Source organism: Nilaparvata lugens, chromosome X, assembly GCF_014356525.2.
Source record: "Nilaparvata lugens isolate BPH chromosome X, ASM1435652v1, whole genome shotgun sequence".
NCBI classification, from domain to species: domain Eukaryota; kingdom Metazoa; phylum Arthropoda; class Insecta; order Hemiptera; family Delphacidae; genus Nilaparvata; species Nilaparvata lugens.
Genome location: NC_052518.1, coordinates 94,948,838 through 94,974,475, shown reverse-complemented (window position 1 = coordinate 94,974,475; position 25,638 = coordinate 94,948,838). Strand labels below are relative to the sequence as shown.

The 25,638-nt window shown below is 32.0% G+C and overlaps 1 protein-coding gene across 1 annotated transcript in view; it reads right to left on the bottom strand.

Annotated features, from left to right (window-relative positions):
- Positions 1-7,622, bottom strand: part of LOC111046586 (orphan steroid hormone receptor 2) — a 38,481-nt gene extending 30,859 nt beyond the window's left edge. The window contains exons 1-3 of the mRNA XM_039442735.1: positions 7,455-7,622; positions 4,042-4,176; positions 550-729 (exon numbers count right to left, since the gene is read on the bottom strand). Of these exons, the coding sequence (XP_039298669.1) occupies positions 550-729; positions 4,042-4,150 (289 nt within the window). The 5' untranslated portion in view covers positions 4,151-4,176; positions 7,455-7,622. The remainder of the gene's footprint in view (positions 1-549; positions 730-4,041; positions 4,177-7,454) is intronic.
- Positions 7,623-25,638: the final 18,016 nt, after the last annotated feature.

Genomic DNA, 25,638 nt, shown 5'->3' with positions numbered 1-25,638 from the left:
CGATTGTCTAGAAAATCCCGAACTTCTCCGTGGAAATGAACTGGTGCACCGTCATGCCGAACAAGATGTACAAGCGCCCTTTTACTTTCAGCATGACGGCATTACCTCATTTCCACGGAGAAGTTCGGGATTTTCAGACAATCGCTTTCAACTTCGCTGGATTGGCCGTGCAGGGCCACCTCGCTCACCGGATTTCACACAAGATGGATTTCTTCCTGTGGGGTTTTATTAAGGATAAGGTTTATGTTCTGCATCTACCAGACAATCTTAATGACCTCCGAAATCAGATTATCGCTTCGGTTGCACAAGTTATGCTGGTACGAGTGTGGCAAGAAATCGATTATCAGTGGGATGTATGTCGCTCTACCAACGGCAGACACATCGAACCAAAATAACATCCACACCTTAAACTTGAAGTGTTTTGTAACAAAATGACACCATTCTCAATTATGTTGGTAATTTCAATAAATATTTATGTGCTTTCAAAGTTGTAAAGTCCTTTTATAATCATCCTGTATATAATATACATAACCAGTAAATTATACTTACAATCACTTCGCATGCCCATTGAAAGGCACTTTTGAAGTCTACAATACTGACATCTATTACGATGATGTTTAGTTACTTGGCAGTTTTTACTCCCTCTACATTGATATCCCAGTTGTTTACGTATGGAACGTTTAAAGAAACCTTTACATCCTTCACAGCTGATAGCACCGTAATGCCGACCTAAAAAAGAAATAAGTTGAATTATTAAATACAACACATAATTTTTTACGATTCAATAGGAAAGATAACTTATGATAGACTAAATACACAAAAATTTTACTTTCTACAACAGCTTGATATTAAAATCTATGGTACCGTACTTGTGTATTATACCGGGGCCAAAGGCTGCAATTTTGAGGTTATGATACAGTTAAGCCCCGCACACACACACATCGATTTTTGTTCGTACGATATTTTGCCGTCCTTATGAATTCTATCAGATTAAACGGAACTTGACAAACATCTGTGTGAAATAATCTGTTTAATCTAATAGAATTCATAAGGACGGCAAAATACCGTACAAACAATAATCGATGTGTGTGTGAGGCTTTACTGTTTTCTGCCAATAGTAAGTCGGGTGGAGTAATTTTACATTAACTTAATGCCATGAAGAGAAAATTGATCATAAACATAAACCAACAACAGTAAAAGAGTGGCCTCCATCTTTGTATAAAAGATAGAATTAGAAAACTATTGTAAATATTTTAATACCTCAGTCATCACGATTGAAAACTACACCTATAGTGAGGTCCACGTTATACAGGGTAATTCTTAATTATTGTAAAATAATTCAATGCGTGATAGTAGAGGTAAGAATAAGAAAAAAAGTTCGTATAAACATAGCCTATATCTATAAACGCTTCATTAGCGAGCTATACAGGGTGAAAGATTTCACCCGGAATTCAGTTCCTCTGGAGAAATACACCGATGCTGAATTGTTTGGGGACTAGTTTTTGAAAAACTTATGGTGGATTCATATGGAAAAATATCTGAAAAATTGAATAAAACTAGTCTGGAAGCTGTAGTGTAAGTAGTTTTCGAGAAAAATGTTGCAATATGCAAAAAATCTGAATAGAAAAACACAGACTTCTACGTTTGAAGCCCAATAACTTTCTTTAATGACCAGTAAACGTATAATTTTTTTGCAATAAAAATCGTAGAGAATTTAATTCTGAAAATAATTATGTAAGCTGTGTAAACTAAATTTAAATAAAAGTTGGATAATATGTATTCTTATGTAGTACATTACACCACAAAAGTTTGCTGTTTTATTAGGAGAGAACTAATAACTCATAGATTGTAGCTGATTGCAAATAAAACATGGATTTAAATAACAGCTGTTCCAAAACAGCTGATTTATTTTGTTTTAAATAAGAAAATATTTAAAAGAAATTATCAGCTGAAAATTATTTTCAGAAATATTTTAGCTCACTGTTGAACAAAACATCAAACTGTAAGTTAGGCCTACTGGAACCGCGCTGTGTTTTTTGTTCAATCTATTAACCAGTTATTTGTAACCATTTCACTTTGCTTTTGTGTTAAGTGTTAACTTTTTAAAGAATGGCAGGTAATTTTAGACATTATTCATACTCCGAATTAGCTGACATGCATTTATTGCATGGGATGGGACACGGTAATAGTACTGAAGCAAGACGTTTGTATCAAGAGAACTTTCCTAACCGAGTATGTCCAATTTCAAGTTTTTTGGCCACTATTCATCAACATCTGTCTGAAACAGGTTCTTTGATGTCCAAATAGCACATTTATGCAGGCAGACCCCGATCTACTAGGACTGTTGAGTTAGAAGAACAAGTTCTTAATGAAATTTATGAACATCCAGAGAAGAGCACGAGAGAATTGTCAGTGCAGTTTAATGTCAATCAATCTATTATTTGGAGGATACTAAATGAGCAACAATTACATCCATACCACCTCAAGTTCATACTCTATTGCCACGAGACTGTATTCCCCGTGCTGGTATTTGCCGATGGTTTTTAGAAAAACTTGTTAACCCAAACTTTTCAACAACCATTTTATTTACTGAAGAAGTACACTTTATATGAACAGCTATCGTTAACGTCCACAACCAACATATTTGGGCAGATGAGAATCCTCATGCCCTCAATCCTAATCGTCCACAACATCAGTTTTCAGTAAACATTTGGACAGGAATCATAGGAGATCATCTACTTCTGTTCGAGCTTCCTCCCAGGCTTAATGGCATAATCTACTTAAACTTTTTGAGAGAGGAGCTATTTATCTTACTTGAAGATGTACCTCTTCAGTTGCGCCAAAACATTTGGTTTGATGGAGCTCCAGCATAATTCAGTGTTGCTGTTCGTGAACGACTGAATCACAGCTTTCCAAATCAATGGATAGGCCGAGGTGGGCCAGTACCATGGTCAGCTAGGTCACCACACTTAAATCCTTTGGATTTTTATCTTTGGGGACACTTGTATACAAGTTACCTTAACTAAGGTATAAAACCTTAGTATACAATACTCCGATTGATAACATTGAAGAACTCCGATTAAGGATGTTGAACGGAATAGAAATGATATAGCAGACTCCTGAAATATTTGAACGGGTCCGACAATCGATGAGAAGACGTCTGAACATAAGCATTAAGAACAACGGAGGTCACTTTGAACATCGTCTTTAGTCTTTTGGTATAAGTTTAAGATTGGTTTGCCATTTAGATATGTAACTTTCATATAAAAATAAAACTTTTCATAAAAACGAATATTTTATTTGCAATCAGCTACAACCTATGAGTTATTAGTTCTCTCCTCATAGAACAGCAAATTTTTGTGGTGTAATGTACTACATAAGAATACATTTCATCTAACTTTTATTTAAATTTAGTTTACACAGCTTACATAATTCTTTTCAGAATTAAATTCTCTTCAATTTTTATTGCAAAAAATTATATGTTTACTGATCATTAAAGAAAGTTATTGGGCATCAAACGTAGAAGTCTGTGTTTTTCTACTTAGATTTTTTGCCTATTGCAACATTTCTCTCGAAAACTACTCACACTACAGCTTCCAGACTAGTTTTATTCAATTTTTCAGATATTTTTCCATATGAATTCACCATAAGTTTTTCAAAAACTAGTCCCCAAACAATTCAGCATCGGTGTATTTCACCAGAGGAACTGAATTCCGGGCGAAATCTTTCACTCTGTATAGCTCGCTAATGAAGCGTTCATGGATATATGTTTATAAGAGCTTTTTTTCTTATCTTTACCTCTACTATCACTTATTGAATTATTTTACCATACTTAAGAATCACCCTGTAATGGCAGTGTTTGATTAGCAATGGTATTGCTATCCTTGTCTTTCATTCTACGAAGCGGATAGCGCTATCTCTTTCTCGCTTTGCTCTGTTTCCAGATCGTCTTTTAACAATGTATAGAATTAATAATTAATAAACAAATTAAGATTTTTGATATTCTTCAAAGAATCTAGAAAAATATTTTCAACATCTTACCCGACGCTCTGTCACCGCAGACAACACAAATCTCAACGGCTAAACAAAGAGAATGTATTTTTTCCGGCGTAGATGAGACTTCTATTGAATAATCGATTGGGGTATCCATTTCAACTTAATTCGTAAGTTTCGTCACTGAAAAAATAAAAATAAAAATTGATATACAATTTACTTCAATACATGGCGGTGAGCATTGATTGGATGGTATAAAAAGTCAAAACAGAAAATATTAAATTAAAATGCAAACCTTGACATTTAATAAAAGTTGGCTGAGGTTGAAAAATCTATATACCTTTACCGGAAAAGTATGATAAAAAAATGAAAATAAAAATTGATAGAAAATTTATTCTAATACATGGCGGTAAGCATTGATTGGATGGTATAAAAAAATCAAGTCGGAAAATATTAAATTAGAATGCAAACTTTGACATTTAATAAAAGTTGACTGAGGTTAAAAAATATACCTTTACCGAAAAAGTATAATAGAAATTATTATCATTTTATTAAAATAGTTAAATACAGTAGTGAGCTGAACGAAATGGTGAGAATTTCATCATCAACTATCCTAATTTAAATGGGAATCCAGATTTATAAATTAAAATATTCGAATTTGAAATACTGTTAGCAGTAGGCCTAATAGGTAGTCACTGAAACAAATTTTGCCGGAGCACATTGCACAGATTTTGAATTTTATATAATGCACAGATATTGGATTTCTAATTTTAACAAAGATCAATGAATGATCAAAAATTTTGATAGATTAAAATAATATAAATCCTGTAAACTCAAAGTGACGAATGCAGTCTTTGAAATAAAAATAAACCTCATATGGCTGGAAATTCCTTTAGTAGTTCAGTGTGATCCTGTAAATGTATCCCTGTACCCATAAAGCTGGGTTTTTGTTTGTGCGTAAATGCCGTCGACGACCAAGACAGGGAGAGAATCTCAGATTGGGTAGATTTAAATTTGTCTACATAATCTAAAAGATTATGTTCAATTATATTTTAATGGAATAGGTTAAGCTTATACTTTTAAATGGCAATATGTTATAGTATTAGAAATGTTTAATTGTTTAATAAAGACAAATAAAGAAAAGTTACTTGATCAGCTGTTTTAGCACACTTGAAATTTGGACAATATGAATGTCAACAGTGCTTGTCGTCGTGGACTGCGGAAATTTACGCATAAACGAAAATGTACCTTTAAGTAAGTTTCGAGTGTGCTAAAACAGCTGATCAAATAACTTTTCTTTATTTGTCTCTATTATTAAAGAATTAGGCTAAACATTTTTAATAAAGTCAACATATTGCCATTTAAAAGTATAAAAATCTGGTGTGGTACACTCACACAACTTTCCTTGCTCATTGAACTGTAGGCCCCATTCTCAAACGAGAATAATTTAGGGGAAATAACATAATGACGATTGGCGGCAACATATTTGAAACTACGATCAGACTTCTATATATGTGTATATATAATTGTTTTCAGAGTACTTTTTCCTTTGTGTAAATTGTGAAATTCAATGATTTTTTTAAAAGTCGTCAAAACAGCTGTTCTACAGATGAAATATCTCAACTATGTGTTCTTTTTATGAACTGCTCTACCTACCTACCTCATGCACGAGAACGAGGTTACAAAGTCCATTTCTCAAGGATGGGGTGGACCCCCCATTTGTTTCCCAGAAAGGATACTCATGCCAGTTGATAGAGCTGATAAATAACTATACAGGGTATGAATTTGAAAAAAAATCGGTTGAGTCATTTTTGAGAAAATCGTGAATAACATGGTTTTTTAGTAATTATACGCAATTTTTCTCAAGAATATTACGGAGCTCCTGCAATTTTCCCAGGAATGAGACTCATGCCAGTTGATAGGGCTTATAAATAGCTATCCATGGTATAAATTTGAAGAAAATCGTTAGAGCCGTTTTCGAGAAAGCCGTGAAAAACATGGTTTTTTAGTAATTATCCGCCATTTTGAATTCAATTTTATTGAAATTCTTATTGTCGGATCCTCATGGTATAAGGAGCTCAAGTTTTAAATTACAAGTCAATCGGTTGATTAGGAATGGAGTTATCGTGTTCACAGACATACACACACACACAGACCAACACCCAAAAATCATGTTTTTGGACTCAGGGGACCTTGAAACGTATAGAAAACTTGAAATTAGGGTACCTTAATTTTTTTTGGAAAGCAATACTTTCCTTACCTATGGTAATATGGCAAGGAAAGTAAAAAAGTATAAGCTAACCTGCTCCATTAAAACATGAACATAATCTTTTAGGTTATGTTAGACACATTGAAATCTAGCCAATCTGAGTTTCTCTCCCTCAAACCCTGCTTTAAAGCTGTAATCACCATTCAAACATTATTTTTTCCAAAACCTGTCAAGTCAACTATAGTGAGGTCCACGTTATAATGACAGTATTTGATCAACTTTGGTTTTGCTATCCTTGTCTATCATTCGACAAAGCCGGTGGTACTATCCTTTTCTAGGTCCACAACGATGCCAATTACGTCTTTGACAGTGTAGAAATATAATTAATTAATTCAGAAAATCGGCATCGCTATTCATTTATCTTTATCCACTGCCATTATAACGTGGACCTCACTATAGTCGTTCTTTTCAACCCATACCATGTTTCTGGGCATGCGCAGTTTTATATTTACAAAATTTTTTTTGGAAAAATTGAATAACAACTTTGAAAATAATACATATTAATCTTCTAATGATGAATTAACTTCCAGCGAGAATTCATTGGCACAGAGCATACAGTGATTCAGCAACAGATTTTCCCACTTTGCCAACAAATTATGTTTTTTGACTTAGCAGGTTTTGGAAGGGAAAGGGTAGGCTAGGTTGGGGAGATTGGGTGTTTTCTTTTAAATGACAATATTTTGATATATTCCAGGTATAGTGTACAGTTACCATCATAATATAATGGTGCCATATTCGATTTTTTTCAAAATCGATAATACGTACTGTACACCATATAACTTACGGCAGGTTTAATGACTGTGTGAATGCTTATAACCTAACTTAAAACGTTTTAATGTCGAGATTTATTTAATTACATGAGAGAATATTATTGATGGACAGCAATGATTATGAATAAACTTGAAAAATATGGTAAGAGTTTATGTAAAACAAATTTCAAGCCAATACAACAATGATGTTCTGCGCATCTTCACAAGCTATGTCTAGATCTTCTATGTGATCAAAATCAATCGATTTAAAAAAGATAATCTCACTCAATTTGGTACACTACATAAAGGGGCTGCTTAAATGTTAAATTGAATAGTGCAATGCCTTTTACTTATAATAATCATGTTATGTTGAAGTGAACAGAACAAAAAAGATAGGTTAAGCATTACATTAAGCCATCAATGGAAGGTAATATTTGACTTACATTAATAAAGTCCAAAACTATTCACTAAATCAAATTTCGTAATTAAACACAGAATAAAAATACATCTTTCGAATATTAATTTCTCTTCTAAAAATTAAAACCTCTCAAATAGAAGACAAAAAATATCACGTTCATCCTTGAACCCTCAAAACAATAGTACAAGTCAACGTAATCAAGGCTGCCTTTCCAGTGCCTAAACACTGTTCAGCTGTCATTTATTTTTCATTCCTCAAGCTAATAATTATTCTTTTTTACATATATTATAATAATTATATAAAATTTATGAAGCTATAATTGTATAATTAATCATGGGGGAAACTTTCAAACAGAACTAAGGGCTATCGTACAATGTTATTTACAGTTGGCATTGCATCACTGTATTTCAGAAAAAAGGCGCGATTTTTGAATTATCATGGAAATTGTAATGTACCAGTGCTTCGCAACGAAAAGCCAAATGCAGGGATGATAATGTTTGGATATATTGAATAGTTATGTCACAATCTCATTAGGTTATAGATCTAATCATTTGTTTCAACTAATGCTCTTCAATATTTTGTGTACAAATGATGCCTAAAGAATGTACTTGGATTGATTTTTGTGTCCCCTAGATTTTTTCGCCCTGAGCCCATTTACCATTTTTTGTGAAATGGGGCTTGTCTGGAATAGTTTTTTCCTACAGATACCTTGAAAAGTGACCATTTGTGCACTGATTGCAGGCCACAAAGAATCACTTTTCCGCACTAGTGCGCAAAGTGAATACTTTGCGTACTCCAGATTTGCAGCATGACAACGCAAAATAGTTAGTAGGTCATATGGAGCACCAGTGCAGCAAAATCAAAATGAAGTTGGTAATACTCATAGTGAGGCCCACGTTATAATAATATTAAGGACATGGTGTACAACAGTGGATGACAGCGACAGCACAGTGCCACATTCAGCACACAGCCGCCCCGCCATTCAAACACTACTACATTATTCAATTTTATTTATTAATAAAAAAATTACAAAGAAAAACATTTGATGCATTTCAGGCAATTTTACCCATAATTACTCACTTTTCATTTTTAATGGTAACTGTAGGAAAAATTTAATGTGAAATATGTGCGCAAAGTTCCTCTAGCTGCTGCACTCAACAAACCATTCCGCCCTCGCCTACGGCTCGGGCGTAAACGTTTCTTTCGGTGCAGCAAACTGTCACTTTGCGCACTAGTTGCACAAATAACTATTTTGTATACTACTAGTGTGCAAAGTGACACTTTGCTGCACTGAAAAAACGTTTGATTTCTTGAATACAGCAATGGAACTTAGCACACCTATTAGCATACACATTAAATTTTTTCCTAGTTACATATTAAATGTGAAAAGTGAGTAATTGTGGGAAAAATCTCCTATAATTCGTCAAATGTTTGTCTGTTTTGTAATAAACAACGAATTAATCTTTTAATTTCTTGCCGGCAGGCTCCTTCCGAACATTATAAAAAGGATCAGCATCAAAAAGTCAAAAGATACTTCTAGGCTTGATTCAATCATTAGTTTTCTTTGAATTATCTAGGCATAGAGCCAGGTTGCAAAAATCTTTATTTTTATCAGGATTAATGAATATTCAGATATTTCTCAATTGGAGACTTAGGATATTATGAGAATAATTGTATTCTAGTCTAATACCTAGGTAGTTCTTCAAAATTTGAAATAGGAATGATATGAAGTACTTAACAAACATCCATATCTAACCTTATCAAGTATGAATTTGCTTGTAAAATGTAGAAAAATGCTTAGAATACTCAATGGACAACTTGAGAAAAAAACTCTCTAAAAGGCTTGGAAAACGCTGTAAAAGCACCTATATTGGAAGTATCTTTGGCGTAATTTTCAAGTTAGGAACTTAGGTGTAGCTTAGAACTGTAGGCGGAGCTTAACTTACAATAAAACAGTTTTATACCTCAGCTGAGTCTGTGTACCAAGTTTAAGTATTTGCCAATTAGTTCTTGAAAAGCTGAGAAAACTAAAATGCCAAGCATTTGGATACAACCCTGTAATAAACATGCTAGGTATATATTATATAGGTAGCTGGAATTGAAGGTTTTTTGCTAGTGTTGCTCCACTCCAATCTTGAAATTATCTGAAAAATTGGAATTGTACAAGGATTTTTAAACTAATCGTTTTGATTGAATGAACTATTGAAAGAGTAAGTTACTATAATTGAGTTTTAAACGTTATAGTTACCATCCAGGAAATTACAGTATTTGCTTTTCATATCAAGATGATTTTTCTTCTCATGATAAGAAGATATTTCATATCTATAACTTATCAAACCAACCATCTTTTTTCAATGGTATATTATCTGATTTGAAGAACTCGTTGTTCTAATTATAAATATCCATTTTCAATATGCACTTTTCAAAATTGTTCATTGTAAATATTTTTTTAAAGGGTGTTGGGATTTAAAAAAATCTCATGCCAATTATTACACAACAAATATTTAATACAAACAATATTTATAGAAAAATACACAGCTCGCAACAATACCTCATCTGATTGAATACCAAATTTCTTCATACGTTACCAATGTCATCAACACATTGAATAGTTTGTCACATCGACAGTGAATTACATCCAAAATTTCCCAACAACACAATACTGTGGTCTTGTTAAAACCACTTGGTTGAACTATTTCAATGTGTGATACATGGTTATTATCATTTGATTCAGTCCATACATCCCCTAAAAACTAACACCAAGTACATAGGTCTGCCGAGTAAAGCATTCATAGTTTCTGCGCAAAGCAAGTCGCAAATAAAACACATTTTAAGCACCACATTTGACGAAAAAAGATACAAAACAATTGATATCACAATGAAAATAGAAAATTATTAAAATTGAGATTACTGTGCGTACCACAACGCATACTTTGAAGGAAAAGTGTATCCCAAAACTTTTAGCATATCCCATACACATTTGCAAATCCTTACATACCATTATTATACTCGATATCATCGCCAAAGATTTCAGGATAATTCAAGTTTTAGAATATGTGGATTATATTGGATTTTTAAATAAATTGAAATGAAAAATATTGATACTCTCAATATAAGCATAAACAATGAAATTTATGCATCTAAGCAAATTATTGGCTTGATAGTATGAAGCAAAACTAATATTGGGCCTATGATGTCATGCATCCAGCGAAAACAGTAATAGAAAAAGCTCTTCTCGAACAGACCCCTTCAGTTCACAACATTTAACACTTGACATCAATAGATTATAGAAAATATCTGCTATTCAGATAATACATATAATAGACGCATTTGCAGTTACAGAAGTTTAGCTGAAAGTTTTGAAGATATCCATCAATTACATTGAGTTTTGCTAGACGACATCAATATTTATTTTTTCCACAGTAATAGTAGAAACTCTTCTAGAGCAGACAACTTACAATCAGTTCACAACATTTAACACTTGACATCAATAGATTATAGCCAATATTATCTGCTATTCAGATAATAAATGCAGTTACAGAGGTTTAGTTGAAAGTTTTGAAGAAATCCATCAATTACATTGAGTTTGCTAGACATCAATATTAATTTTTTCCACAGTAATAGTAAAAACTCTACTCCAGCAGATAACTTACAATCAGTTCACAACATTTAACACACTTAACATCAACGGATTATAGCCAATATTATCTGCTATTCAGATAATACTTAATATATTTATATTAAACGCATTTCTAGCTACAGAGGATTAGTTGAAAGTTTTGAAGACAGCCATCAATTATATTGAGTTTTGCTAGACATCAATATTAATTTTTTCCACAGTAATAGAAAAAACTCTTTTCGAGCACAGCTTAAAATCAGTTCACAACATTAAACACTTGACATCAATAGATTATAGCCAATATTATCTGCTATTCAGATAATACATATAATAGACGCATTTGCAGTTACAGAAGTTTAGTTGAAAGTTTTGAAGATATCCATCAATTACATTGAGTTTTGCTAGACATCAATATTTTTTTTCCACAGTAATAGTAAAAACTCTACTCCAGCAGATAACTTACAATCAGTTCACAACATTTAACACACTTAACATCAACGGATTATAGCCAATATTATCTGCTATTCAGATAATACATATATTATACGCATTTGTAGCTACAGAGGATTAGTTGAAAGTTTTGAAGAAATCCATCAATTACATTGAGTTCTGCTAGACATACATCAATATTCATTTTTTTGTATATGTGATCAAAAGGATTTCAAATTGATGAAATCACAAATTAATATATAAATATTAATATTAATATATCGAGCAGACCATTTACAATCAGTTCACAACACTTAACATCAATAGATTATAGCGAATATTATCTGTTATTCAGAAAATAAATATTATAATAAACGTATTTGCAATTACACAGGTTGAGTTGAAAGTTTTGAAAACAGCCATCAATTACATTGAGTTTTGCTAGACATCAATATTCATCAATATTCATTTTTTGCACAGTAATAGCAGAAACAATTTTCGAACAGACCACTTACAATCAGATTACAACACTTAACATCAACGGATTATAGCCAATTTTATCTGCTATTAAGATAATACATATAATAAACGCATTTGCAGTTACAGAGTTTTAGTTGAACGTTTTTAAGACATCCATCCATTATTATTCATCAATATTCATATTTCACAGTAATAGTGAAAACTCTTCATCTTATATTTCATCTTTAGTGAAAACTCTTCATCTATACTTCATCATAGTGAAAACTCAATCAGTTCACACCACTTAAAATCAATAAATTTTAGCCAATATTATCTGCTATTCAGATAATACATACAATAGACGCATTTGCAGTTACAGAGTTTTAGTTGAACGTTTTTAAGACATCCATCCATTATTATTCATCAATATTCATATTTCACAGTAATAGTGAAAACTCTTCATCTTATATTTCATCTATAGTGAAAACTCTTCATCTATACTTCATCATAGTGAAAACTCAATCAGTTCACACCACTTAAAATCAATAAATTTTAGCCAATATTATCTGCTATTCAGATAATACATACAATAGACGCATTTGCAGTTACAGAGGTTTAGTTGAAAGTTTAGAAGACATCCATCATTTACATTGACACTATTCATCAATATTCATATTTCACAGTAATAGTGAAAACTCTACTAGAGCAGACAACTTACAATCAGTTCACAACATTCAACACTTGACATCAATAGATTATAGCCAATATTATCTGCTATTCAGATAATACATACAATAAACGCATTCGCAGTAACAGAGGTTTAGTTGAAAGTTTTTAAGATATCAATCATTTACATTGACACTATTCATCAATATTCATATTTCACAGTAATAGTAAATACTCTTCTAGCACAGACAACTTACAAACAGTTCACAAAATTAAACACTTGACATCAATAGATTATAGCCAATATTATCTGCTATTCAGATAATACATACAATAAACGCAATCGCAGTTACAGAGGTTTAATTGAAAGTTTTGAAGACATCCATCCATTATTATTCATCAATATTCATATTTCACAGTAATAGTAAACACTCTTCTAGCGCAGACAACTTACAATCAGTTCACAATATTTAACACTTGACATCAATAGATTACAGCCAATATTATCTGCTATTCAGATAATACATACAATAAACGCGTTTGCAGTTACAGGGGTTGAGTTGAGAGTTTTGAAGACATCCATCAGTTACATTGGGGTTTGCTAGACATTATTCATAATTTTTTTTTGTATAAGTGATCAAAAGGATTTCAATTTAATGAAATCACAAATTAATATATAAATACATAATTATTGATGCTATATGATTATAGATTATTTTGATTATATAAAATGTTAAATGGACGGTATCACACCACAGGAATTACACAGATATGATATTAAAACACTTCAAAAGTGAATGCTAAAACATATTCGAAATTTTTACCAAGATGATTAAAAAACATAGTTCAAAAACCAAATCGTAATGCAGAAAACAATAGGAATGTACTAAAATTCTCATGGAATTAATAAAGCGGGTTATAAGGATAACATGATGGAAAACAATACATATTCAAAACCATAAACAAATCGATAGCATCAATCACTTTTCAACTCATAAAAATAAAGTACTTTGACAAGTTTTGATTATTTTTATGGGATCTACACAAATACAATACACAATTGGCAGGTTCAACAAGTATTAAGCACACAACAATACATATACATGTTATACAATAACCATACACTTAGTTTTAACATAGAATATATCAACCATATATAAATCTGGAATGACAGAAGACACTATTTTAAACGCATGCAATATTATAATACAGTAGTTTTATTTATATTTTTAAATGCACGTGATGCCATTCTTATGAGATACCTATGACTATAAAATAGCCTATGACTATTAAATATATTATATTTAATATTATCCATCCCTATTGCTATAGAGTGTTGTCAATTATAGTTTACAAAGCACTCTTTTGAAATTCTACAAGGGAAAAGATATAATTTGTTGAGCAACACTTAATTCACATTTTAGAATCTTCATGAAAATTTGATTACATTCAAAGATGAGCGAAAAACATCTTACAATACAGTCTTCAGGTAATATTCCATTCAAGTGAAATATTTACTGAGTAGAAAGTTGGAACAAACATCATTTAACACCACAGAGGATAGAATAACATGGAGAAAGGATAGGGTATAATAGACAAAGCATTAGCAGCTCAGCTTAATAGAAAATAAATTATTTCAGTAAAGTATTTTTGCAACACACCAATTCTACTACACCTTTTTTCTATTGTCTTTAAAGCATTGGAAATTTCTCTCCAATTTAAAACTACTTTTACCATCAGGCCGTTAGTGTAAAACGTTTTAATTCGTTGTTGTTTTTTTTTTTTTTTTTTGATTCGTTGCACTTATTAGCCAGTAACCAACGATGGATGATATTTATTTAGTTAGTTCCTTTCATAGCTTTTTGACAAACCTTATAAGATTTTATTCGAAGGTATTTTGTGAAGATGTTCCATGAGATTTTTACACAGAGTCCATCCTCATTACAATCCCGGATCCATTACTACATGACCATGTAACAAGCTTACTAAGAGAATAAAAGATATTAAGAGGAAGAAAGCAAACTGATATTAGACAACGTTTTCAAGGGAGAATTGCCAGCATTTTATATGGTGAGTTTATGATGTGATACTATGATTTTAAAATGACATGTGTAAATAGATGAAATGAATATCAAGCTCGCCTCACTTTACCGTATCCTCTCTCATTCTATGCTCTGTGATATTATTTATCTACAAGTAAAAAATCGGTAGCCCAGAAATAGGTTATTTTTATAATAATAAAATATTTTATTATTAATATAATTATTAACCATTATTATAAAAATATTATCTTGAAATTTAATAGAAAATCTCTACCCAGCTAGTTCTTCCACCTAGAAGCGTTTTCAGTTCAATCCAAATACACTAGACTTTCTCATGTCCGGCCCCTTCAAAGTTACTTTGTAATGTAATTTATAATGACAGTTTTTTGTGAAACTAATGACAGCCATTTTGGCCGTCATATTGGTTCAATTCAACTGGGTTTGAATTGAAACCAAAACAAAAGTTGCAGACCAAATAAATGTGATTTTAATAGCCTTTCCCCTTTTCAGTCATCATTGTTATTTCTGAATGTGAATAGACCTTCTGTGTTTTCAGATTTGACGAAAAAATTTTTTTGCAAAACGAATAGAAAAGCTATCTAATTTCAATAATTATTGTTGATTAAGTTCCTTATTGGTCGGCTTTGAGAGTTTACTGTATTTAAAGCAACATGTTTATTTTAGATAAAATTATCTTACAAAAACCATCTTCAGATAAATTTTTATTTCAAATATACGGGTACCTTTCAATAAATTAATAATTAAATTCACAATATTCTAGAATCCAGTCAACCAATGTCACCAACACTCTTGTTTCAAGCTTCAAAACGCATTAAAAAAAAATAAAAACAATTAGATGAACTACTGGAGTTCACGTTACAACTGGTATATTGAATCAGCATTAATAATATGAATTAGATAAGATAAATTTGTTATATTTCAACCTAAAATTAGCCATAAATTATTGAATATTATTCACTATTCCTGTCGTTTATTGCAGAAAAATAAATTGTCAATTTAGTTATTAAGTTAATTAGTTATTCAATGAGGCTACCAATCGGTTTGGGAAGTGGAAAGTACATATTTTCAATTGTATAGCAATTGAAATATGAACGTTGGAGCAAAGCAGAAAATGGTGCATTCAATAGAATAGTAAGAGCAAATTAGAAAGTTTCTGTTTGAAGTTTAAGTACCAGTTATAGAGACAGAAGAGAGAATTGAATAGTCTACTATTAGAGGTTATTAATTTCCCAATCAGGATTTTCAAGAGAGATGGATCACATTGAACATTGACTTTTACAACTAACTAATACTAAACCCTATTCTATTAATCTTATACTAAGCAACAATTTTTGATGACTCGAAATCACAGAAGATACTGTATTAGACTTGCTTTTGTGGCATGTCCAAATCAATATGCACATTTCTCACACCATTACCAGCAAGTCTAATCTGTTTCGAGTCCTCGCACGCAGACGGTGTAAATAAGGTCCGTGGAGTACAGAGTTGGGACAAGACAATTGACATTGTGCACTACAAACACTACAAATCATTTTCAGGATTAATAGCTAGATAAAATATTGTTTGAGCTACTTAAGATTGTAGTTCATTAAAAACCGAATCAATTTGAACGAGTTTTGAAATTTATAAAAAGTATTTTCACCTTCCACGATTAAATTGTTTCACACTCATTCACATATCAAACAAACCTTATTTCATCCGCAGATTTACAGAAGCACTTAATAACTATGATACTATCTTAAATAACACCGAAAACAGCAAGGATCATATCCTTTATGAAAAACATCTAGTGGTGATAAATCTTACAGTTTTGAGAATGTTTAAATAATCGAAAAATTCTATTAATTGATTAAATAAAACGTATTATTATATATCAAGTATTCTACAACTACAGAACATTTACAACTTCTAATTCAAAAATTATAAAATAGTAAAGACATTATGCAAACTTGCAACTACTTAGATAATTTCAATAGCTCAAGAGTTTTGAAAACTGTGCTGGAGCATAATAGCCAGGATACTAAAGAAATTCCTCAAAGATCTTGCATACACTTTACGTGCATTTTTATTCATCATAAAAGTCTTCAAAATGTTATGCAGAATTTTACAATGATCTCTGTTCATATTTGAAGCACCAAGATTGTTGGCTGCATTATAATTCTGAGAACCATGGAAATAATTTATTCATACTAGTATTATTAGATAAAATAATAGTGCATTACCTGTAAATAGTCGAAAACTTCCAGTGACAATTTGGCAATATTAAAAAGCAAATTGTAACTTGAATTTTTCTCTAATTGGACTAGAAAAATTTTGCAACTAGAGTGAGCAGACCACCCTGACAGATTCAGAGAATCGAAAAAATCATTCCAGTTTTAGAAATCCTGAAGGAATGCTTCTTAGCTTTAAGGGAAACATATTGATTTGTTTGGGCTCTCAATGTGAAAATATATGTTAAGATTTGAAGAAGAAAACATTAATTTCATGTTATTAATGAATAATATGTTATTCTGGAAGATAACTGTTTAATTCAACCTAACAGTTGATTAATTATTTATTGATGTGTAAAAGTACTGATATTCCAAAAACGTTATTCCTGCCGATTTCTCATCAACAATCATCAATATCCAAATCGGCTTCTATTGAATACTAAATTAGTGCAGATTTCAAAAATTCCAAATAATTGATTAGTTTCAATTGCACATATTGCAAAGAGTCTTGAACGCGTTACTAATGTCAATGTTTTATAATACTTGCCTTGCTCACTCTGTTACCTGTATTACAAATATTACATAAGGTGCGCAGATTGGCCCACATTACAAGACTTGTAAGCAAGAAACTAAAAATAATTATTATTTTCTCATATCACATTTCACTACTTGCCTAGAAAGAATTTTTGGAAGTTATCATAAATCCAAGAGTTAGGAGCAATGGATGTTACAAAGCTGCAAACAGCATGCAATCAACCACCGCTCATTCTTTCTAGACAAATAATGATTCCACAGCCTCATACAAAAACTTACCTATCATTCTTCCTAGATCAAATACCACATTCAAAATTTCATCTTTTGAGCTAAAATATATAATTTGAAGTAAGAAGAATAAATATTTTTACTCCATCATATTTATTTTAATCACTCTACCAACACACAAAGTAGCCTATATCATTCCATTCCTAGCCCTTTTGTCAATCGATGAGAAAGTATTCGATTTTCCTTGGTTCATTATAAAATAATTTGATTTTTTTCAAATATTATTTAACTTTAATAAAATAACATTAATATCACATTGATATTTAGAAACATCTGATAAATTGCTCCATAGCTACGGAACTAAATTCGATTATATCAATTTATTGATTGTGCTCCTTTGAAAATCTTTCTTTTTTATATAAATTCAATACTTTTACTTTGAAGTGTGATAAATTTTTTCACAATATGAATTAATTGAACGCGTATTTTCAAAAAGTAATAATATATTCATCTTATAAATGTTGTATAAATAAATATATTTGAGAATATTCACTTCTTGTAGATAAATTCGTAATTGTTATTGTTTTATTAAAAATATTGGTTCTGGATTTACATAAATTACAATGAAAAATAGCTACTGCTATCTCTAATAATATCATTTAAACGTTTTAAATAAAATATTACCTAGATATTAGATAATATAGATGAACATTGAGAAAAAAATTTAATTTTTGAGCGTCTCAGCTTGACTTAGTTTTTTGTATGCAGCCTGAGCATAATTTATAACACTTGATACCCAAGTGAAAAGTCATTGAAAGAAATAGGAACATGTAAATTTATATCTGTTATATATTTAAATATAAATTATAGTGATATTTTGGAAAATATCCAATGTTGAAAATTTACAAGAAAATAATTGCTTCCCTAGTTTTGAAGACAATGAAACCCAATATCAAGTACGTTTTTAATTGAATCGTATACATTAAAATCCATATTCCTTCTTCTAACTACTAATTAGTTCAAGGAGTATTTTGTGGAGCCATTATTGAGATACCTTTCCTCAAAAGATTCTCTTCAAATCTGTTAAAGTTTTGAAATTATAAATACCCTGGGGAATAGAAATACACATCCCAATTGAATTTGGAAGGTACATGTGTTTGGCTAATGAGATTGAATGTTTCACAATATCAAAGACATTTGAAATTTGGAAAAATAGATAAAGAGGAATTATCATTTTTTACAAATATTACTCATGTAGTTCTCTTCCAAATATGCTGTTGATCATCTTTAAGAGATAGAATGCTCACTTAATGAACACTTTGCATTGTTTCACTTTTTAACACTTTGATCCATTGATTGATAGTTTTTTATTGTAATAACTATTAGTGTATGTGAATATATTCGTGTTCAATATATTTATGCCATCTCATTAACATTATGTTTGTCCCATATCATTATTAATTTTCAATATAATTATGCTTGTTGAATGTAATCAAGCGTTTTCAATTTCGTTATGCATGTTCAATATCAGTATTAAGAAATATACTTCATTAACACTTTTATCCAAAGACTCTTCCGTATTTTTCTTCTTTATAAATACCAACCAGAATGGGGAATAAAAGTAGAATTACCTCCAGTTTGATTTATTTGAGAAAAGTACTTATTTTTCTGTATATTGAATTTCGAAACTATGCATTAATCAAATAATATTTTCTTATTCAAAAAACCTTCTCGATAGCAGAGATGGTTGAGGATACGGTCTGTAGTGGTGTTTCCTGTAACTAAACTTGAAGACTGGTTGGGATTTACCTTGAACTGGTTCTCAATTTATGATGACCGCCTGAGCTCGATCCCTTACTGAGGTTTTTTGAAGATGGGGCCTTAAGATCTGAAATTAACACTCATTTATTAGTGGTGAGATGATGATAATCAAATCACAAAAAAATAAATTATTCTGATCAAAATTAAATAAAAAATGTATTTTTTAAAAAATACAAAATTCAGTTGATATTATTCCGCTAGAAAAAAATACTTGGAATTGTCATAGCCACTTTCTTAATTGAGAAATTAGTTTCAGTTACTATATCTTTATTAATCTCTAGTAAACTGAAACTCTAGTCCACTAAACTTTGTTTATTACAGATTTCTACAACTAGATTCATCAATTAATTCTCGTAATTGAATTCTGGAGAGCTGCTGCCAACCAGCCCTACGGCTGTTAACCCAAGAGAGAGAGAGAGAGAGAATTGAATTCTATAATTATCAAATTCATTCTTTAAAGATAAATCATATTAATCTTACAGCTTCACACACAGCTCTAAATCAATCTAATTAATCTCACAATGTGTCTACACTGGTGCAAAAAATAAATTTTTGACAATTCCTATACTCTGATTAGAGTCTCTGGGAAGCTTTAAAAACAAACAAACAAAAGTATATTAAGGCTGTGCAAAGACTAAAAATGAACTTTCTACTGGTGATATTTTTCAAAGTTTTTCGATTTGTATATCATCATAGAGAAACAATAGCATAAGTTATGATGATATGATATCATCAAGCTATCAAAATGAAAAAGTTTTCTCAGGAAACATTTTTTCCGATCTTTACTTTTTGAGATATGAGCGCCTAAAGTTTAAATTTTTGGGACAGAACATTTCGGTAAGAGATAAATCCATGAGTTTTAGAAGATAGATTCTTCATGGTATTGTTGATCTAATAAAACAAAAATTTTCTGAAAATATCAATTTTTAAGAAAGTTATTCAATTTACTAAAAATGAACAAAAATAACTTTCAGTCGAGTGGTTTAGACGCAGACTCTGTAAACCAAAGGTCCCGGCCAAGATATTTATCTCGGGCCACTCCCGTGTTTGGATGCAAATATAAATTATGTCGGTCCCTGCTGTCTGAAAACAGTCGTCAAGTCACGTCAGAGGTCTTCAAATTGAGACCTGGAGACGTAAAGCAAAGTCAGAGATCTTCGAGTTGATCAGGCACTACCTGAAAACTCTGACACCAGCCAGCCAAGCCACGTATTTCACATTAAATTTTTCCTACAGTTACCATTGAATATGAAAAGTGGTTGATTATGGGTAAAATGATGGCTGAAATCCATCAAATGTTTGTCTGTATTAATTTTTCAAATTTTCAAATTAATTGGATTAATTTAATTTTTAATTTGAATAAATTATCGATTATTAATTTTCAATTGGATTATCAAGTTTAAAATAAATTAAAGTTGTTATTAATAACAAAATTATACAGACAAACATTTGATGGATTTCAGCCATCATTTTACCTATAATCAACCACTTTTCATATTAGATGGTAACTGTAGGAAAAATTTAATGTGAAATACGTGCGCAAAGTTCCTCTGCTGCACTCAAGAAACCATTCCGCCCTCGCCTACGGCTCGTGCGTAAACGTTTCTTTCGGTGCAGCAAACTGTCATTTGTTGCGCACTAGTTGCACAAATAACCATTTTCATTGCGGATGATGTTTACATGAGTTCTTTGCTTGTGCGTGGATGCGACCAGGCAGTTGGCTCGGCTGGACTAGCTTGAAATGTTTCTCCATTGCGCTATATTTTTATTAACATTTATGAATGAAAAAAGTTTACAATAAATTATGCATAATCTTTTACTGAGTTTCCAAATGAAGTTTATTAGTAATTATTCGGCTACATTTATAGCCTGTGCGAGTGTTCCTGTTAATTCTTCAAAGCGTTACAGCTTAAATAAAGAAGAAATATTGATGAGGTTTTCAAGCTACTGAGATCAAATTGTTTTTGGATAACAGTAATTATGCTGTAAAATATTAGTTGGAAAGAGAAAAATAATTACTGGGTGAAGAAAATATAACTCAGGACAGACAATCCTGAAAATAAGGTAGAAGGGGAAAATATTTACTGAATGAATAAAACAAGACAAACATCCATGAGTTTTGACAGTCCTAGCGACAGAAAAATATGAATACAACCATTCATGAAATAAAACTGCGCAACTCTAACATTTTGCCGTGACAACAGATGATCATATTTTCAACTTTGTATGACTATATTACATCTCGTACGGCAATCAAATCTTTGCGCGCAAGTTGCCCAAATAACTAAGGTGCGTACAGACTTATGCACCGCGAACACGCGCCTTGCACTCTTCATCAGCTGATACTATATTATTATGTTTGTGTCTTACTGTAACAATATCGATATAATCAGCTGATGAAGAGCGCAAATCGAGCGTTCGCGGCGCATAAGTCTGTACGCAGCTTTATACATAATTATACATTATTCATGAATTGATCAGTTGATACACTACCTCAAATTCGATTCTGGCGCCATGTTTCAAAAGCTGTTCCACGGTGAGGTATGAGTTTTTGAAATTCTCCACAACAGCCAGCATCAATGGAGTCATGCCATCAACGTTTGCCTTATTGACATCAAATGCTTTGCTCCTATCTCGCATTCTGACATTGAGAAGCTCTGCAAGGACTTTTACATGAGATTCACCCAGACAAGCCAATCTATGTAAAATAGTTTCACCCATATGATCAACATCGAAATCTAGTTTCCTGTTTGTGGCTTCAACAATGTAATCAGCAATGCATCTGGCAGCCAGAGGGAAATCGTATTGATGGAGTGCAGCCAATCTTAATGGAGTGCAATTAGAGACAGGGTCCCGCATATAAAGCATTTCTGGTTTTTTCAAAGCGCTCTTAATATAATTGCAATGTGCAAAAACTCTTTCCTCCACCATATTTTCATAATGTCGTTTGAGAAAATCGATGAAGAAGAATTTTGTCTGCTGTGTCTGTCCGGGTTTGTTGACTAGAAGTCTAATCCACTCGATCTCCGTAGGACTGTACATTTCCTTCTTGGTTTTGCTTTGAAGTCTTTCCGTAGCTTTTCTGTGCATGTCTGGGTCAAAAACCACTGGCCCCTGTTGGCGGGGTTGAATCACTCGAGTAGAACTCCTTGACTCTGCGGGCAATGTTATAATCCGAATAGGCACCTGCTGATGTGGCACATTAACATTTTTTTCCATCAAGACAACATTTGGCCTAGCGGAAGGCCTGCTCTGAACATGTACAGTGCCTCCATTCTGTAGCGATTGTCTACTACAGTTCAATCTAGTGATAGGTTTATTGATTGGCGTTCCGTCACTAGTTGGATATTCAACATTCAGAGTATAATTGATGCTGCTGTTTGGTGATGCGTGAGAATTCGGCGCAGCGGCTGCTCCTTCAGGAGCAGCATTACTAGCAGGCATGAACGTCGATTGCAAGTTTTCGTTCTCTCTTGTTAAATGATTTGCAATGATTTCGCTGGTGCTGAGCATAGAAGTAGGGGGTTTCATGCTTGGCAAGAGACCAAAATCTGGAAGTTCCAAGCTTTCATAGTCACTAAAAGAGTCAGCAGGAGATGGCATGGATTGTGGAGAGTCAGCTACTACAGAGCGCCCCAGATCAGAAGTCATTGATGCTTCATCAAAATCTCGAACTTTGTCTCCATTGCAGAATGCTTCTTGTACAATGGTGTTTTGAACTTCATGAAGATACGTTTCCAAATTCAGAATATTGGGATCCAGGCTGCTTAAAAACCGCATTTCGCTCTCTGAAAATGTAAAGTTATTGATCAATTCATCACCAGATATAATAGGATCTGTATAAATTTGAGATGAATGTGATGAATATGGGCGATATCTCAAGTCTGGCTTGGCCTGTGCGATTGGATTTCTAGGAATGTATTCCTCCTCCTGAGGGGTATCAACTGACCTTGCGGTTTCTCTAGGGATTCGTTCTGTAACATTAGCTGGCCTGGAGCTTGCCCTATTATCTGATCGAGCCTCGTGATCATCATCATCATCATTTTCATCTCCCGTATCGTTAGCTGGCATGGAGTCTGCACTATTATCAGATCGAGACTCATGATCATCATCATCATCATTTTCGTCATCTCCCTCAAAAGCAAGGTCATGATCATCATTTGCAATACTGTCATTATCCTCATTACTAGCATTTTCTTCATCAGATACATCTGGTTCAGTTGCAGAGATATTCATCTTTTGAAGTTTATAGGGTTTAGATGTTAGATTAAGAGTTTCTATTTCTAATATTTCCAGTTTTACCAAACGATCTTGAAGGTCTGTAATATCTGAATCATAATCGCATAGTGATTCATTTGATAAGGTAACAAATTTATTCTTGGAATAAGGGTTCTTGCTTCTATAATTTTCTCTTCCTGATTTGTTGTTGATTTTAATAAATGAGTGATTCTTACCAGATGCATTACAACCTACTATGTCAGAAGATTCTTCGATTTCTTCCAAGATGATGTTCATCGTCTGCATATCAATTCCTTCAGCTTTTTCGGGTGTTTTTACTGGAATTTCAATTTCTTCATCGTCAGTGTCATGGCTGACATTAAAATTTGAAGGAATCACTTGACCCACCATGATCTCGGATTGTTCAGGAATTATAATTGTCCCAGTGATGATCTCTGATGTTTCATCTGCTGGTTCAACCAAATTATTTCCGCATTCCGCTTGGTCTCCATTCAATAGGATAATTATTGATTCATTCTCTGATTTCTTGAATGTTTGTTCAACAAGGTTGTTCTTCTTGGATTCTGCTTGGTCCCCACTAAATAGTACGACTGTTTCATTGATTATTTCTGATTTTTCAGCTGATGGATCAACCAAATTCTTGATGCATTTTGATTGATCTTCATTCAATAAGATAATTGATTCATTGGAGATTTCTGACTTCTCAACTGTTGGTTCAGCAGAATTAGTCCTGATGCATTCTGCTTGGTCTTCATTCAATACGACATTTGCTTCATTGGTGATGTCTGATTTCTCAGATTCAACCAGATTCTTGTTGAATTCTGCCGAAACTTGTTGATATTCATTTGGTGGAATTGTTGCTTTGGTACTGATTTCTAACTTCTCAAGTGCTGATGCAATCTCACAGTTGTTAGACTCTGGCTGTTTCTCTTTTGATGAGATGTTCAAATCCACAACATTTGTTGTGTTAGCGATGTTGGTAGGATGATTATCTTCAGAGACAGGAGTCTCCCTCAAATCTTCAGCACATGTGTTTTCGGTGGTTACATTCAGATGGGTTTCTTCTTGTTCACTGAAAAAAAAACAATTTTACATTATTTCAGAAAATCATTATTGGTTATAACCAGCATGGATAATGGAAAAAGAATGCATCTAAAGAGCTCCGTGGAAAATATTTCTTTAGCCATAGATCCAACCGACAAAAGTTAATTTGATTCTTATTTTCTATAGAGGGGCCTAAAAATGTATAAAGAAATAGAAAAATTCCGTCAGTATTACAATAATAATTTATTTAGGATTGTGCTGTATATTGCTAGATAGTTTACAAACGAAACTGCAAATAAAATATTATTAATGTTAAATGATATTCCCTCAATCAACAGTTAGAAATAGTTTTAAAAAAGTGGTATAGAAATTGAAATAACAAGTTTGATATTCATAGACATTGGAGCATTAGAATATAAATAAGTGAGTAGAGCTTCAATTTCCTCACATACAAAAAGATGAGGTGATATTTTTTAATGTGATAAACCTTCTGACATTGTTAGATATAATTTTATTTTGAAAGAGTTGTCTACCAATCAGTGGAAAGAACCAATTTGTTTGCATGAGTGTATTGAAAAAAATGTGTATAGGTGAAGAATCCTTAGGTCAAGAATTCTTAACCTCAAGAAGAAGGTTCATGTTTATTTTGAAAAGATGAAAAATTTATTTATTTTATTTACAATGCAAATGACACTAATGTAATAACATTGAAAGATGAAATAATAAGGTAGTCCTTGTGCTATTTTTCTTCCAAATTTAAAAGTGACAAAGTCCAAGATAAGGTTAGAATTTCACATGTACAATTTTTATAAAATTTTAGTCCAAAATAAACATTAAAACTATAGATTTTGAATTTAGATGGCTTGGATTAATAAATTAATTAGAAATATTCCACTC